This window comes from Mesoplodon mirus, assembly GCF_964341445.2.
Source record: "Mesoplodon mirus genome assembly, chromosome: 15".
Classification (NCBI taxonomy): Eukaryota; Metazoa; Chordata; class Mammalia; order Artiodactyla; family Ziphiidae; genus Mesoplodon; species Mesoplodon mirus.
The window spans coordinates 56,394,802-56,411,635 of record NC_138991.1 but is presented as its reverse complement, the minus strand read 5'-3'; the positions used below and the strand labels follow the sequence as shown (position 1 = coordinate 56,411,635).

The window sequence follows — 16,834 nt, the reverse complement described above, 5'->3', positions numbered from 1 at the left end:
ATATTAAGCAACATACTTCAAATACATGGGTCAAAGGAGAAATCACAAGTTTGAAAATATTTCAAAATAAATGATAATGAAAACACATGACATAAAAATTTGTGGGATGCAGCTGAAGGAACTTAAGAGGAAAATGTGTGGTTTTATATGCTTATATTAGAAAAGAAAAAAGGTCTAAAAATCAATGGCTTGAGGATCTGCCATAAATAAACTATAAAAAAAGAGCAAAAGGGTCTTCCCTGGTGCCACAGTGGTTAAGAATCCGCCTGCCAATGCAGGGGACACGGGTTGGAGCCCTGGTCGGGGAAGATCCCACATGCCGCGGAGCAACTAAGCACATGTGCCACAACTACTGAGCCCACGCTCTCTAGGGCCTGCGAACCACAACTACTGAGCCCACGAGCCACAACTACTGAAGCCCACATACTCTACAGCCCATGCTCTGCAACAAGAGAAGCCAGAGCAATGAGAAGCACTCTCACCCCAACAGAGTAGCCCCCACTCGCCACAACTAGAGAAAGCCCACGTGCAGCAATGAAGACCCAACACAGCCAAAAATAAATAAATTTATTTAAAAAAGAAGAGTAAAGTAAACCCAAATTAAGTGTAAGAAAGGAAATAATAGAGATAATGGCTGAAATCAATGGAATTGAAAAGAGACAACAGAGAAAATTAACAGAACCAAAATTTGGTTCTTTGAAAGGATTAACAAAATTGACGAAATCCAAGTTAGACTAATAAGGAAGAGCGAGAAGAAACACAAGTAACAACTATTAGTGATGAAAGCAAGGGTATCACTATAGATCCTGCATACATGAAAAGGATTATAACACATATAATGAACAACTATGCCAATAAATTTGACTACTTAGTGGAGATGGACAAATTCCTTGAAAAATATAACTTATGCAAACTGACACATGATGAAATAGAAAATCTGAATAGCTTTATATATCTATTCATTTTCAAAAAAAAAAAATTTCCACAAAGAAAAGTCCAGATGGCTTCTCTCCTAGAGTCCATCTGACAATTACGGGAGCATTCACACTAATCTTATACAAACTCTTTCAGAAAATAGAAGGGAAGAAAGTACTTCTCAACTTGTTTTATGAAGTTAGCATACAAAGGGGAAAAATGCTTAACAGTGAAGAAACTTCGCAGACATTACCTTAATCAAGTGATTAAAACTGATGTCACCAGTAGCACTGGGACAAACTGACATCAGGTGGTATTCTGCCAACGAGGCTTTTTTGAAAATAGTCATGGGGAAACATCCAACAAACCCCAAATGAGGGATATTCTACAAACTAACTTCCCCGTACCCTTTGAAATATAATCATGAAAGAGAAAGAAATACAGAGGAACTCATCCAGAATAAAAGAGACCAAAGAAATAATACGACTAAATATAATGCACAATTCAGGATTTTCTTTTACTATAAGGGACATTAATGGGATAACTGGTGGAATCTGAATAAGGTTTGTAGATAACAGCCTTATGTTAATTTTCTGATTTTGAGAACTGTATTGTGGAATGTAGGAGAATGTCTATTTTTAGGAAATAAACATTGAACTATTTAGGGGTGAAGAACTATCATGTCTGCAGCTTAGTACAATACAGTTCAAGAATAAAAAATTTTAGGGATTTCCCTGGTGGTCCAGTGGTTAAGACTCTGTGCTTCCACTGCAGGAGGCGCAGGTTTGATCCCTGGTTGGGGAACTAAGATGCCGCATGCTGCATGGCTTGGCCAAAAAAAAACCTTATATGCAAATAATAATGTCTTACACACACACACACACACACATATAAAGGGAGACAGAAAAACAGACAGAGAGAATAAAAATGATAAAGCAATTGTGATAAATGTCAATAATTGGTGAAGCTAGGTAAAGAGCCTATGGGATTCCTTGTAATATTCTTGCCACTTTTCTGTAAGTCTGAAATCATGTCAAAATAAAAAGTATTAAATGTAGCCACTCTGAAAAACAATATGGAAATTCCTCAAAACGTTAAAAATTGAACTACCATATGATCCAGCAAATCCACTCCTGGGTATTTACCTGAAGAAAATGAAAACAGTAACTAGAAAAGATATATGCACCCTTACGTTCATTGCAGCATTATTTACAATAGCCAAGATATGGAAGCAACCTAACTGTCCATTGATAGATGAATGGATAAAGAAGATGTAGTGTGTGTGTGTATGTCTCTCTCTATATATACAATGGAATACTACTCAGCCAGAAGAAGAATGAAATCTTGCCATTCCCGACAACATGGATGGTCCTAGAGGGTATTATGCTAAGTGGAATAAGTCAGACAGAGAAGGACAAAAACTGTATGATTTTACTTGTATGTTGAATCTTAAAAAAAGAAACAAATAAGCCAACAAACATAAAATAGAAACTGAGTCACAGATTCAGAAAACAAACAGGTGGTTGCCAGAGGGGAAGTGTGGGGGGGGAGGAAGAGAGAAATAGGTGAGGGAGATTAAGAGGCACAGACTTCCAGCTGCGAGATAAATGAGTCATGGGTATAAAATGTACAATGTGGGGAACAGAGTCAATAACTGTGCAATATCTTTGTATGGTGACATATCATAATTAGACTTATCGTGATCAGTTTGAAACACAGAAATATTGAGTCACTATGTTGTGTAACAGGAATTAACATAGTGTTGTACTTCAATTATACTTCAAAATTATACTTCAAAAACAAACTCATAGGGCTTCCCTGGTGGTGCAGTGGTTGAGAGTCCGCCTGCCGATGCAGGGGACACGGGTTCATGCCCCGGTCCTGGAAGATCCCACATGCCGCGGAGCGGCTGGGCCCGTTAGCCATGGCCGCTGGGCCTGCGCGTCCAGAGCCTGTGCTCCGCGGCGGGAGAGACCACAGCAGTGAGAGGCCCGCGTACCGCAAAAAAAAAAAAAAAAAAACAACTCATAGAAAAAGAGATTACTCTTCAATAAATGGTGCTGGAAAAACTGGACAGCTACATGTAGAGGAATGAAATTAGAACATTCTCTAACACCATATACAAAAATAAACTCAAAATGCATTAAAGAACTAAATGTAAGACCAGAAACCATAAAACCCCTAGAGGAAAACATAGGCGGAACACTCTGACATAAATCGTATCAATAGCAATATTTCTTTGGATCTGTCTCCTAAAGCAAAGGAAATAAAAGCAAAAATAAACAAATGGGACCTAATTAAACTTAAAAGCTTTTGCACAGCAAATGAAACCATCGACAAAACAAAAAGACAACCTACTGAATGGGAGAAAATGTTTGCAAATGATACGACTGATAAGGGGTTAATATCCAAAACATATAAGTAGCTCACATAACTCAACATCAAAAAAAAAAACCAAAACCCACAAACAATCCGAGTAAAAAATGGACAGACATTTTTCCAAAGAGGACACGCAGATGGCCAACAGGCACGTGAAAAAGATGCTCAACATCATTAACCATCAGGGAAATGCAAATTAAAACCACAATGGATATCACCTCGCATCTGTCAGAATGGCTATCATCAAAAAGAACAAATAACAAATGTTGGCGAGGACTTGGAGAAAAGGGAACCCTCGTACATTGTTCGTGGGAATGTAAATTGGTGCAGCCACTATGGAAAACAGTATGAAGGTTTCTCAAAAAACTAAAAATAGAATGACAATATGACCCAGCAATTCCACTCCTGGGTATATATCCAAAAAAATGAAAACACTAATTTGAAAAGATACATGCACCTCAATGATCATAGCAGCGCTATTTACAGTGGCCAGGATATGGAAGCAATTCATCCATCAACAGATGAATGAATAAAGAAGATGTGGTATATATATACAGTGGAACACTACCCAGCCATAAAAAATAATGAAATCTTGCAATTTCCAGCAACATGGATAGACTTGGAGGGTATTATGCTAAGTGAAATAAGTCAGACAGAGAAAGACAAATACTGTATGATATCACCTACACGTGGAAGCTAAAAATTAAACAAACTAGTGAATATAACAAAAAAGAAACAGACTCACAGATATAGAGAACAAACTGGTGGTTACAGTGGGGAGAAGGAGGGGGGATGGGCAAGAATGGGGTAGGGGATTAAGAGGTATAAACCATTATGTATAAAATAAAAAAGCTACAAGAATATATTGTACAACACAGGGAATATAGCCAATATTTTATAATAACTTTAAATGGAGTATAACCTTTAAAAATTGTGAATCACTGTATTGTACACCTGTAACTTATAAAATACTGTACATCAAATCTACTTCAATTTTTTAAAAAAAGATCAGATTTGTGGTTACCAGAGGTGGGGGATGGGGGGGATTGGATGAAGGCAATCAAAATGTACAAACTTCTTGGTGGGAATGTAAGTTGGTGCAGCCGCTGTGGAATACAGTATGGAGGTTCTTCAAAAAACTAAAAATAGAATTACCATATGATCCAGCAATCCCACTGCTGGGCATATATCTAGATATAACTCTAATTCAGAAAGATACATGCACCCCTATGTCCATAGCAGCACTATTCACAATAGCTGAGACATGGAAACAACCTAAATGTCCATCGACAGATGAATGGGTAAAGAAGATGTGTACATATATACAATGGGATACTACTCAGCCATAAAAAAAGAACGAAATAATGCCATTTTCAGCAACATGGATGCAACTAGAGATTATCATGCTAAGTGAAGAAAGTCAGAAAGAGAAAGACAAATACCATATGATGTCACTTATATGTGGAATCTAAAAGATGACACAAATGAATCTATCTTTGAAACAGAAACAGAATCATGGATATAGAGAACAGATTGGTGGTTGCCAAGGGGGAGGGGGTTGAGAGAGGGATGGAGTGGGAGGTTGGGGTTAGCAGATGCTTTTATATACAGAATGGATAAACAACAAGGTCCTACTGTATAGCACAGAGAACTATATTCAATATCCTATGACAAACCATAATGGAAAAGAATATTTTAAAAAAGATTGTGTATATATGTATAACTGAATCACTTTGCGGTACATCAGTAATTATCACAACATTGTAAATCAACTATACTTCAAAAAAAATTTTTTTAAAGGTACAAACTTCCAGTTATAAGATAAGTAAGTACTAGGAATACAATGTACAACATGATAAATATAATTAACACTGCTCTGTTATATATGAGAGTTGTTAAGAGAATAAATCCTAAGAGTTCTTACCATAAGAAAAAAGTTTCTTTCTATTTCTTTAATTTTGTGTCTATGTGAGATGATGGATGTTCACTAAACTTATTGTGGTAATCATTTCCTGATGTATGTAAGTCAAATCATTATGTGGTACACAAACTTATACAGTGCTTCTTGTCAATTGCATCTCAATACAACTGGAAGAAAAAAAAGTGTTAGAAAAAATTTGTTTGGGGAACACTGCACCCAACTCTCCTACCTGGATATTTCCAACGTCCACTAGCATGTTAAGGCTCTGACAAGTCCTGCACAAGGAAGCCTGTTTAGTATTTAGACAGCAGAAGATTCACTTTGTCTGAATGGGTATTAATTTCTGACAGAGGGGTTTCGCCAGTGTGTCAGACACTGGAACAGAGCATCAGTGGACTTGAAAATGTGTAGGATTTCACCTACGCCGTGGACCCACAGAAAGTGTTTGCCAGATCTCCACTGTCCCTGCCCCGTGGCGTTCCCCAGGCTCTCACCTTCTGTGAGTGTCTCCTTCTGCTTCAGCACACCTGTGAGGGTCAGAAGATGGGGCACGGCTGCCCAGGTGTGCTGGGCTTGGCTCTGCAGGGTCAGGACCTGGCCTCCCCTCTGCTCTTCAGATGCCTTGAGAAAAAGCTGCACTGTGTTCTGGTCTAGCAGTGCCTTGGAAAACAGCCAAATCCTAGGAAGGAAAGTGATGGGGGCATAGAAAACATTGGCATCTATCCCTGCAGGCAAATGGTATTTTTCCTCTTCAAATAAGCAGGCCAGCCCATAAGAGGTGCATTCCTGAACCCCACTGTCCAGACCCATCAAGGGACTGCCTTACTGGCCCTCAGCCCACAGGGATACAGGGTAATAGGGGGTTAAGATCATGGGCCTTGAAGTCAGTCAAACATGAATTCGAATCCCGGTGCTGCTGCTCACTCACTGTGTGGCCCTGCACAAGGACATGACCTCCCGGAACCTCAGGCTCGTCTTCTGTAAAGTGGAGGCCAAAATGGAACTACTGATGTTGATGAGCTGACATTGCTAATGAGTTATCCATGTATGTTATTATGGTGAGGGACAAGGGAAAAAACAGCCCCAGGAAGCCTGCTGTTAAACTTCCTGGAGAATTGGAGCAGGGAACCTGGTCCCTATCATCCCTGTTGTATGTTATTGATAGGACACCATAAGAGATACTTCCCTCAAGTATCAAGACCAGGAACAAGATCAGCCATGCTTTCCTTGGTGAACATTCACACAGGTATGTGAGGGTATGTGTGTTTTCCCATAAGGAAGGGCACTGTTTGCAAATAATGCCATTGGTTGGTTTCTTTTTTGCACTGGCTACTAGGAAGCCCAGAGCCAAATCTTCAGCTCCACTCTAGAAAATGACATGCATTTTGTTTACCAATGCCACTTTGAGCACCTTCCCATTTTTCCCATTTTTTCCTTCCCTTCACCCTAATTTCCTTATGTATTTTTCTAAAACCCAGAACAAGAGTTGGCAAGCTATGTGCCTGTGGGCCAAAACCAGCCCACCCCGTTTAGTAAATAAAGTTTTATTGGAACTCGGCCACACCCATTCATTTACATGTCATCTACGAGTACTTGCAACAGAGACCACATGGCCCACAGGTCCAAAAGTATTTACCATCTGGCCCTTTGCTGAAAGTTTGCTAATTCTTGACCTAGAACAATATATATTTTCATAATCTGCCTCAAACCCTTTTTAGATTGGGAATAAGGATGCGCAGATGGATGAACAGACAGGCGGACAGACAGCCGTAGATGGTAATTCTGGGGACAGGGTTATCTAGGACCATGTCCAAAGCCTTAAATCTCCTTGAATTCAAAAAAGCTGCCAAAGCTAGGACTGCAGAGGAAAAAGGAAACTAACATTTAACAGAGACCTAATATGTGCCAGAATGTGCCATACACAAAGGAGCAGCTCTATGGCAGCTGGAAGTGAACGTTCTCGCTGGCCAGAAGCTGGTTTGGAAATCACACGTGCTGTCCAGTTAAGTCTAGAACAACCCTAAGAAGCAGGTTGAGAAACTGAGGCACAGAAGGGCACAGTGTCTCACCCAAGGTTCCCGAGGCAGCAGTGGCAGAGCTGGCATTTGAACCCAGGCTGGCTCCCTATCCCAGGCCATATCACAGTGAACATGTCATTATGTGAAAATATAGTCAGAGATGACAAACTGGAGGGAAATACACCAACATATTCCCCATGACTGCCTCTAGTGATTTTTGGTTTACTCCTTATTCATTATTATAATCTTTCAAGTCACCTAAAATGAATGCTGTTGTAACTAAAAAAGAAAACAGATCGAAGTGGAAAATTGAATGCCTCCTCCCTTCCATTCCCTCAAAGCCTTAAAAATCAAGAATGGCACAGGGCTTCCCTGGTGGCGCAGTGGTTGAGAGTCCGCCTGCTGATGCAGCGGACACGGGTTCGTGCCCCGGTCCGGGAAGATCCCACATGCTGTGGAGTGGCTGGGCCCGTGAGCCATGGCTGCTGAGCCTGCGTGTCCGGAGCCTGCGTGTCCGGAGCCTGTGCTCCACAACAGGAGAGGCCACAACAGTGAGAGGCCCGCGTACAGCAAAAAAAAAAAAAAAAAAGAATGGCACAAACGGGGGTAATTCAGGCATGGTTCCAGAGGCACCTCTGGATGATGATTTTCCATCTCCCAGGATGCCAGGCCTTTGACCTCAGAGGCCCCCTCACCCCTCACAGGCCACTCGGGGATGGGTACCTGTCTGGGGCGACCTTGCCAGACAGCTGCAGCTGAACAGCTCTGGGGGCTCTGAGGACCTCCTGGCGGAGGAGGACGTTCATGCCCCAGCCCCGGCTGCTCCTCCAGGTATCCAGGCTGGCAGTGGCCTCCAGCAGAACGAGCACCTCACCAGACACGTGCACAGACAGGGAGCCGTTGAGGTTGCGCTCTTTGTAGCACCCAGCAGCTGCCTGCACCTGCAGGGAGGCAGGAGAGAGCTCAGAAGTGGAGGGGGGACAGGAAGGGTCTGTGGGAGCTGGGAATGCAGGAGGGCCCCTTCTTCCAGGAAGTCTTCCTGAGCCACTCCAGCTCTGAGCATCATCAAATGCAGCAGACTGCAAACACTCAGGAAGAGAAATGAGACAGAGAGAAGAATGGGGGACAGCCCTCCCTGACCCCAGCTCCTGGCCCAGGAACAGAGTCTCATCTTGTCCTTTCCACCACATATGAAGTGGGATTACTTTCTTACAAATGGGGAAACTGAGGCTCAGAGAGGGTCACATATTCAACCTGGGCCTGCCTGGCTCTAAAACTCATGCTTGTGCCTAAAAGGGGGCTGCTGGGGAAAGCAGAGGACCCCTGTGCAGCTCCGTTACAGAAAAGGATGCTCCTAACAGTGTGCCCTGGGGCCCAGAGGACCCCTAGAAGCTCTGGAGGCCAAAGGGGAGAGTGCCCAGTGCATAAGGAGAGGGCCACACCTGGGGTCAGGCTGGAGCAGAGGCTTGACCAGGGCAATGGTCGGGGGGCGGGGAGGAGTGGGGGTGGGAGCAGCGAGGCCCACTCCTCCACCAGCTCTGCAGGACCTGAAGCCCCTCTCCTGATCTGGGCCTCAGTTTCCCCATCTATGGGGTAGAAACTGGCCTAGACCGGTCTGCACATTACAATCACGTGGGAAGCTTTTCTAAGTACGCCTGGTCCCTCCATATTTGAATTGATAAACTGTAGATCCGTGCAATGCAATATTATTCAGTGATAAAAAGAAATGAGCTATCAAGCCATGAAAAGACATGAAGGAAATGTAACTGCGTGTTCTAAACGAAAGAAGCCAATCTTTTATTTCAAGGCTACATACTGAATGAGTCCAACCATATGACGTTCAGGGAAAAGGTAAAACGAGAAAGACAGAAAATGGCCCGGTGGCAGCCAGAGGTTGAGAGAGGGAGGGAGGGAGGGAGGAATCGGTGGATTGAGAAGGACTTTTAGGGCAGTGAAACTACTCTGTATGATACAGTAAAGGCTGATATATGACGTTATGCATTTGGCAAAACCCACAGAACGTACGACACAAAGAGTGAACCCTAACGTGAACTATAGACTTTAGTTAATAATAAATTAACACTGGTCCATCAGTTTTAACAAGTGTACCACACTAACGCAAGATGTTAATAAGAGGGGAAACTGCATTGTGGGGAAAGGAGGTATATGGGAACTCTCTGTACTTTCTGCTCAATTTTTCGGTAAACGTAAAACTGCTCCAAAAAATGAAGTTTATTAATTTTTTTAAAACTGTGCCTGTGACCCCCTGACTAATCAACTCAGCATCTCCAGGCTGGGGTCCAGGTAGGTATGTTCTAGAAGCTCCCCAGGTGATTCTAACATGCAGCTTGGGTTGGGAAGGTCCAGGGTACACTGTTCTTTCTCTGATTGGCTTCTGTGGGCCTGAGGGGTCCTACAGAGTGTGCGGTTCTCAACAGGGGCAATAGCGCCCCAAATGCATAATTGGTTCTTAGCAGGTAGGTTAAAAAAAACAACGTCTTACATAAGGCATAGGTATGCATCAGCACATAACAGAAATACAGGACATCTGTGGACTTAAATTTTCATAAAAGGGACGGTTAGAGGGAAAAAATGTCTAAAAAGTCTCCTTGGGCAGGGAGGCAATCATGAAAATTAGGTTGTGAAACACCAGTGGAAAGATACCGCGGAGGGCTTTCAAGAGGGAGGATGGGGTTGAGAAGGCCAGGCTCCTGCCCCCATCCCCAGCCCCCATTCAATCACAGAGATAATGTGAGCAAAGGATTCTGCTGCTTTAAAAAGTAATAATAGGGCTTCCCTGGTGGCGCAGTGGTTGAGAGTCCGCCTGCCGATGCAGGGGACACGGGTTCGTGCCCCGGTCCGGGAAGATCCCACATGCTGCGGAGAGGCTGGGCCCGTGAGCCATGGCCGCTGAGCCTGTGGTTCTGGAGCCTGTGCTCCGCAACGGGAGAGGCCACAGCAGTGAGAGGCCCGCGTACCGCAAAAAAAAAAAAAAAAAAAAGTAATAATAAAGTACAAACCCATTAGGTGACCCAGCATCCAAGCTTCCAGCAGGACCACCCACCCACCACCTGCCTTGAGTGCCAGAGGCTGCATGGGCTCTGCAGCCAGACTGCCTGGGTCCCCAGGCAAGATCCTGCACTTATGCGCTCCATGACCTCGTACAGGTCACGTCACCTCTCTCTGTCTCAGAGTCTCATCTGCAGAATGCCAAGACAACAGCACCACGAGGCAGCCGTGAGATGATCCACATAAAGGGTTTAGAACAGAGCCTGGCACACAGTAAACACTCAACGGACATCAGCTCCCGTTACAACAGATGACAGCGACGGCACGGTTTCAAATCCTAGATGCCAGCTGCCCTCAGACGTGCCATGATTTTTGTGTGTGTGTGTGGTACGTGGGCCTCTCACTGTTGTGGCCTCTCCCGCCACGGAGCACAGGCTCCGGACGCGCAGGCTCAGCGGCCATGGCTCACGGGCCCAGCCGCTCCACGGCATGTGGGATCTTCCCGGACCGGGGCACGAACCCGTGTCCCCTGCATCGGCAGGCGGACTCTCAACCACTGTGCCACCAGGGAAGCCCTCCATGATTTTATGTATCTCCTTGAAAGTGAAAAGGCTGCTAATGAAACAACGAACCAGCGTGGATTTGAAGACACATCTGACTTCACAGATGCCGACATGTGAAAAAACGTGCCTCTGAGAATGAACAGTTTCCATAATTCAGAGCCCTTCTCAGGCTCCACTCAAGTTTTCAAAACCCACAGGCACAGGAGGCATTTAAAAATTGCTATCGAATTCCAGTCCTCATCCCTGTTGGGATTACCCATCCACCCCTCCATCTCCCCAGCCCACGGCCTAATTCCTGCGTACACAGCACACACGGCTTCCTTAGGGAAGCAGCCGACACGGGGGGCTTTCCAAGGAGCCAGCCCTGGGAGAGCAGAGCACACCCTTCCCACCTGGTCTCCTCTCTCTGCTCCTTCCTTTCCTTGTAGAGTGAAACCCTTCAGTGTTTCTACCCCACACTGGGCAAAATACTCTGGGGTTGAAAAAGCCATTCTGAAGGATCATACAGCTTCTCCCAAATCCAGCGACAGGACAGGGTTTGAGGACAATTCTGCTTCTCTCCATTTTCAAGGGTGAAATGTGATCCTTACACACACACACACACACACACACACACACACACACACACACACAGCCCCTGCCAGGGAACTGAAAACCCTTCTTGCCTGGACAATCACTTCCAAATGATGGACTTGGAACCCTCCCTGCCATCTGTTCTTGATTCCGAGGGGCTGTCCGGCGAAGCTTAACATCGTCACGTGGCCCTCCCTCTGCTCCCTCCCCGGCGTCTCCATTCCTTTCCTTTCGCCCCATCTCCCAGCAAGCTGGCTGCTTGGAGACAACACTTGGCAGGTAGTTGAGGTCATCCCAAAGGGACCACCATCCATACCTGTAAGTTTGGAGGAAATGTTGGTCTGTGGGGATGTCTGAGCTGGAGGGAAAACACCAAGTGGGAGTCAGACCCATTCAGCTGGACTGAGACCTGTTGGGAGGGGGAGTTGGAGAAGCAGGGTCAGAGGGAGCAGAAGAATGAGATGCAGAATTCCAGAAGGTGGCTGGCTGGCATGGAGGAGGGACAGGTCATCCCAGAGTCTGCCCCAAACCCGGGCCCCACGGCAGATGCCAGAAGCCACCACCCTCCCTGGATGGTTCTCAGCCTAAATCTCACTGAGCCTGCATTACTCAGAAGCTTGAGAAGTGAGGCCCAAGACATGGGGCTGGGAGGACAGCTCTGGGACCCTGCACCCCCTCCTTCCCCTGCCATGGTGCCTGCTCGTGCCTCCCATATCCACGGCTGCCATTTATTTGACCCTGGCCATGAACTAGGCACTGGGAAGATGGTTTTACAATTATCATCTTATTTAATCATCACCCCTGCTCTCATATGCTGGTATTACTATTCCCATTTTACAGCTGGAAAAACTGATGCTCAGAGGGGTTAAGTAATTTACCCAAGGTGACACAGCAAGTCAGCAGTGGAGCTGGGATTTGAACTTGAAAGTTCCTTGGAGATGGGAATAGAAACACAGTCATCTGTGCAGCCCTGGTACATCACACAGAGCCTGGCACACAGCAAAGACACAATCTGTATATGGTGAATTAATGAATATACCTACAGTGGCTGCTATATATTTACCAAAATGTATTTCCTTTCTCTCCAGGACACATGGCTAAAACTACATTTCCCAGCCTCCCTTGCAGCTGGGTGGGGTCATGTGATGAGTTCTGGCCAATGGACTGTGGGCAGGAGTGGCATGGACTACGTATGGGCCTGGCCAATGAAAACCTCCTGCATAATTCTCACCCTCTTTCTCACCATCCACCAGCTGGGCAGAGCCACAGGGTGGAGGGAGCCTGGGTCCCTGATTGACTGGGGAGCAGAGCCACACTGAACTGTGACGTGACTGGGGAATAAACTTTCACAGTAAAGCAAACTTTTATTACAATAGTGCATCCTGATTCATCACATGCACACTGCCAAAATAAGGGCTGTGTTGTCAGTTTGCCAGGGCCACCCTGCCACCTCCTGTGCTGTCCCATACAGGACACCTGCTCGCTAACATTAAATCCCCTCCTCCCTCAGCAAGGAGGCAGAACTCAGTCTTCTGACCTGGGACATGACATTGTGGTTGACGGCAGCCCGTGCATCCACACCGCAGTCAAATGCTCCCTGGTGACTCCGCCTGAAGACAATGTCCCCATCCAAACTCAGGGCCTGGGGGAACCTCAGCTAGGAAGGAACAGACAGTACCCTTTACTCTCACCAACAGTCAAGTTCTGCCTGGAGGCCACCAACCAGCATTTGCCCAATGCGGGGATGGGTACCTGGGAGGAGTGAGCCACATCCAGGGCCAGGCTGTGCCAGACTTCCCCACGCCGAGATCGGTCATGGTGCAGACCCTTTAAGTGCAGCAAGACTTTCTGGTTGACTTTCAGAGTGACCTCGACGTCCTTATTCTTAGCCTGGGTGTACAAGATCCAAGAGCCCTGAGAGAGGGGACTTCCCATCGCTGAGTGCCTGCAGAGGCCACCCTTGGAACCCAGCAGTTAAAGTGGTTCCCAAGATTGATGGCTGAAAGCACAGTCTACACTGTCCTGCTCACAGGAGAGAAAGTGCAGGGCAGGTACACATGGAGTCTTTGAACAGGTATGGTAAACTCCAGAGCCCACAGGTAGGAGCAGTGGGGTGGGCTTGAGGGCCTGTGTCTCATTCACAGGGAGTGCCCTGGTATTAGTCTGTTCTACTCACTGCTATATTCCTAACACTTAGCACAGGACCTGGCACATAGTAGGTGCTCAATAAATATCTAGAAGCACGCAGAATCACTAGTTGTAGTTGTAGCCTGAAACCCCAAAGCCAAAGCCACGCTAAGTGGAAGAATGTTTAACTCACAGTGTGGCAGGCAGAATAATATCCGCCCTCTCAAAGATACCCATGTCCTCAACCCTGGAACCTGTGAATTTGTAACCTTACAGGGAAAAAGGGACTTTGCGGTTAAGGATCTTGAGATGGGGAGATTATTCTGGATTATCCAGTGAGCTAATCACAAGGGGTTTTTTGTTTGTTTGTTTTGGGGTTTTTTTTTGGCCATGCCACGTGGCATGCAGGATCTTAGTTCCCCGACCAGGGATTGCACCCGTGTCCCCTGCAGTGGAAGCATGGAGGCTTCACCACTGGACTACTAGGGAATTCCCATCACAAGGGTTTTTATAAGAGGGAGGCAGGAGGGTCACAGTCAGAGTGGAAGATGCTACTCTGCTAGCTTTTAGCAAAATGGACCATGAACCAAGAAACATAGGTGGCTTTTAGAAGCCAGAAAAGGCAAGGAAACAGATTCTCCCCTGGAGCCTCTAGAAAGAATGCAATCCTGGCAACACCTTGATTTTAGCCAAGTGAAACCCATTTTGGATTTCAGATCTCCAGAAATGTAAGATATATTTGTGTTGTTTTAAGCCGCTAAGTTTGTGGTAATTTGTTATAGTAGCAATAGGAAACGCATACACATAGCTAATCACTTATTCACTCAACAACCATTTGGCTTCTGCCCACGCAACGTACAAGTAGCAGGTTGCCACCTTTTCCCACCTGTGCTGACTGAGAAGTTAAAAATTTCTTGCCACAGAATTTTATCATTGGTGTACATCTTTAAAGGAATACACAGCTTTATTTTAGAGCCCGGATGGAGGGAGAATAAACAAAGGTCCAAGAGAAGAGAAAAATGTGTGTCATTAAACAAAGACAGGGTTTTAAAAAGAATGGACAGCCAAATTAAACTACATTAAAGGATCCCCATCTACTTGGTTCTAGCCTGTTGTTGGCGGGTGGGTCAGATCTTCTGATTTTTTTTAATTAGAAGCAGAGATCCGGGTTTTACTCCCAGTCTTCTGATTTTAAATGTTGATAATTTATTATTTTTTTAATTTAAATTCTGACCAGGCCAAACAAAACACATCTGCAGGCTGGATTCGGCTCACGTCACCATTTTGCAATGTCTGGTTTAGAAAACAGTACACATCACTGGGAAACATTTCTGCAGGTGTTCTGGGTGGCCATCCTGCCTGCTGTTTCCCCTCAGGAGCTCCAAGAACTTCAGCTCCCAAACCTGGGGGCTGCTTACAGCCCACTTTAACAAGCGGGGAAGTGAGGTCCCAGAAGCACAGGTCTCCATGCTCAACAGCTGGCCCGGTTTCACCCTCAGGCCTTTGGATATCCCACAAGGGAGAAACCACCACTATCTTCCTTGTCCAGGGCCCAGCACACAGTAGGTGCCAATAAATGCTTGCTGGAGAATGGAGTCACCTCCCAGAGATGCTACTCCTAGAGGGGTCAGGAAGGAGACTTGGATGAGGGCCTATGGCCATGTCGTAAGTACTCAAGAGAGATCGCTGTACTACACTTTGATCCTCACCACCACTGTGTAAGAGTGTTGCTGTCTCCATTGTACAGATGAGGAAACTGAGGTCCAGAGACATGAGATAATTTGCTAAGGACACAGAGGCAAAATGAGTTTCACTCCTAGGAAGACTAATGTCAAGTAGGTTGGATCAGGCAGAGAAAGTGGAACAGAAAACTGAGGCAGGGGAATGTTTTGTTCATCCAGCTGAGAGAAGATGACAGCTTGAACTGGGGACCGCTGGGGTGGAAAGGTTTCTGGGATCTTCACTTACGATGTGCTGGTTCCACGTAACCACGCACCCCTCCAAGTTCCTGGGGATGGCCTTGCCGTTGTATGGATGGGTCAGGCCCGCGCAGACCTGGGAGGGACAACCACACACACACACACAGAGATGGGTCAGAGGCAGATGGGGCCCTCCCTCCCACTCTCAGGCCCCTTCCCACTGCACCCTGGAGCCCACTCACGTATGGGTGCCCGGCCTGGTAGCCCAGGACTACGGTCTGCAGGGTCTCCTCCTGGCCATCCAGAACAACCCTCGTCTCCAGGGAGTAACGCTGGTGCTGCCTGTCCACCGTGAAGGTCTCCTGCAGGAGGATGCTTTGCGGGATGGGCAGAGTCCAAGGGTGCCTGGCATGGAGAGGGGGAAACAGGCTGAAGTCATTAAAGCAGCTGGCAGGGTCAGGGGACATCTGTGGCCCAGGGGCTCAGACTGGGCCTGTCACTGTCTTGCAGAGTTAAGACTTTGTCACAGACAGGAGAAGAACATCAGGACACACATCAGCCCTGTGCGTTACATTTGCCAATCAACACCCATTCACCATCCCGCTGTGCCCTCTCGACAACCCAGTGAGCTGGACACAGCTGGGGTCACCACTTGGCAGCAGAGACCCAGGGCCCAGGCAGCACATGGGGCCTGGAGTCACACAGACTGGGGCTGGAATCCAGGCTCAGCCTTTCACTAGCTCTGTGACCTTGGGCAGCAAAGGACTTGATTGACTTCTCTGTACCTCAGTCTTCCCATCTGTCAAGTGGGGGCTAAAATAACAATATCCAACTCACACAGCAGTGGGGTTATTAGGGATAATGTATGTGCCACGAATGCAAACGCCCTAGGGGCAAGGATTTCTGTCCTTTTTATTCTCTGCTGTTCTCCACAGGCCCAGAAAAGTACTTGGCACATACTAGGTGCTCAATAAATATAAATGAAATACAGAAATGAATGAGACCTTTGCAAATGACAGTTGCTGTTACTTTTGGGTTATTGCTGTTGTTTTGACAGTAGATGGCTAAGGTCCCTCAACTGGCCAGTGCAGAGCCTGGACTTCAGGCTGTTGACTCCAACCCTGTGCTGTTCGCCCCCCACAAAGAACAACCTTTTTAACCCCTGTGCCTCCAAGAACTGACATGGTTCCCCAGAGCAGCTTTCGGGCTGGGGTGATGAGACTGATTTCTGTGCCCACCGTAGCACACTAATGGAAGGGGGTGGGGGACATGGGAGCTTTCGGGGCAGGGGCAACTCGTCTCTGAGCTCTGGGTTCTGTCTGGGTCCCTCCAGGCAGCACTGCACACCCTGCTCCCTGGTGACCCTCCATGCTGAAGAAGTGGAAACCAGGCTGGCACCACACCTCAGGG

General features: G+C 46.3%; 1 protein-coding gene across 1 annotated transcript in view; it reads right to left on the bottom strand.

Annotated features, from left to right (window-relative positions):
* Window positions 1–16,834, bottom strand: part of LOC309816753 (uncharacterized protein) — a gene marked incomplete at its 5' end in the record, with an annotated part of 152,282 nt that overhangs the window by 53,038 nt on the left and 82,410 nt on the right. The window contains 7 exons of the mRNA XM_082644528.1: window positions 5,710–5,894; window positions 7,957–8,174; window positions 11,695–11,787; window positions 12,916–13,035; window positions 13,131–13,268; window positions 15,474–15,560; window positions 15,667–15,829. Of these exons, the coding sequence (XP_082500654.1) occupies window positions 5,710–5,894; window positions 7,957–8,174; window positions 11,695–11,787; window positions 12,916–13,035; window positions 13,131–13,268; window positions 15,474–15,560; window positions 15,667–15,829 (1,004 nt within the window). The remainder of the gene's footprint in view (window positions 1–5,709; window positions 5,895–7,956; window positions 8,175–11,694; window positions 11,788–12,915; window positions 13,036–13,130; window positions 13,269–15,473; window positions 15,561–15,666; window positions 15,830–16,834) is intronic.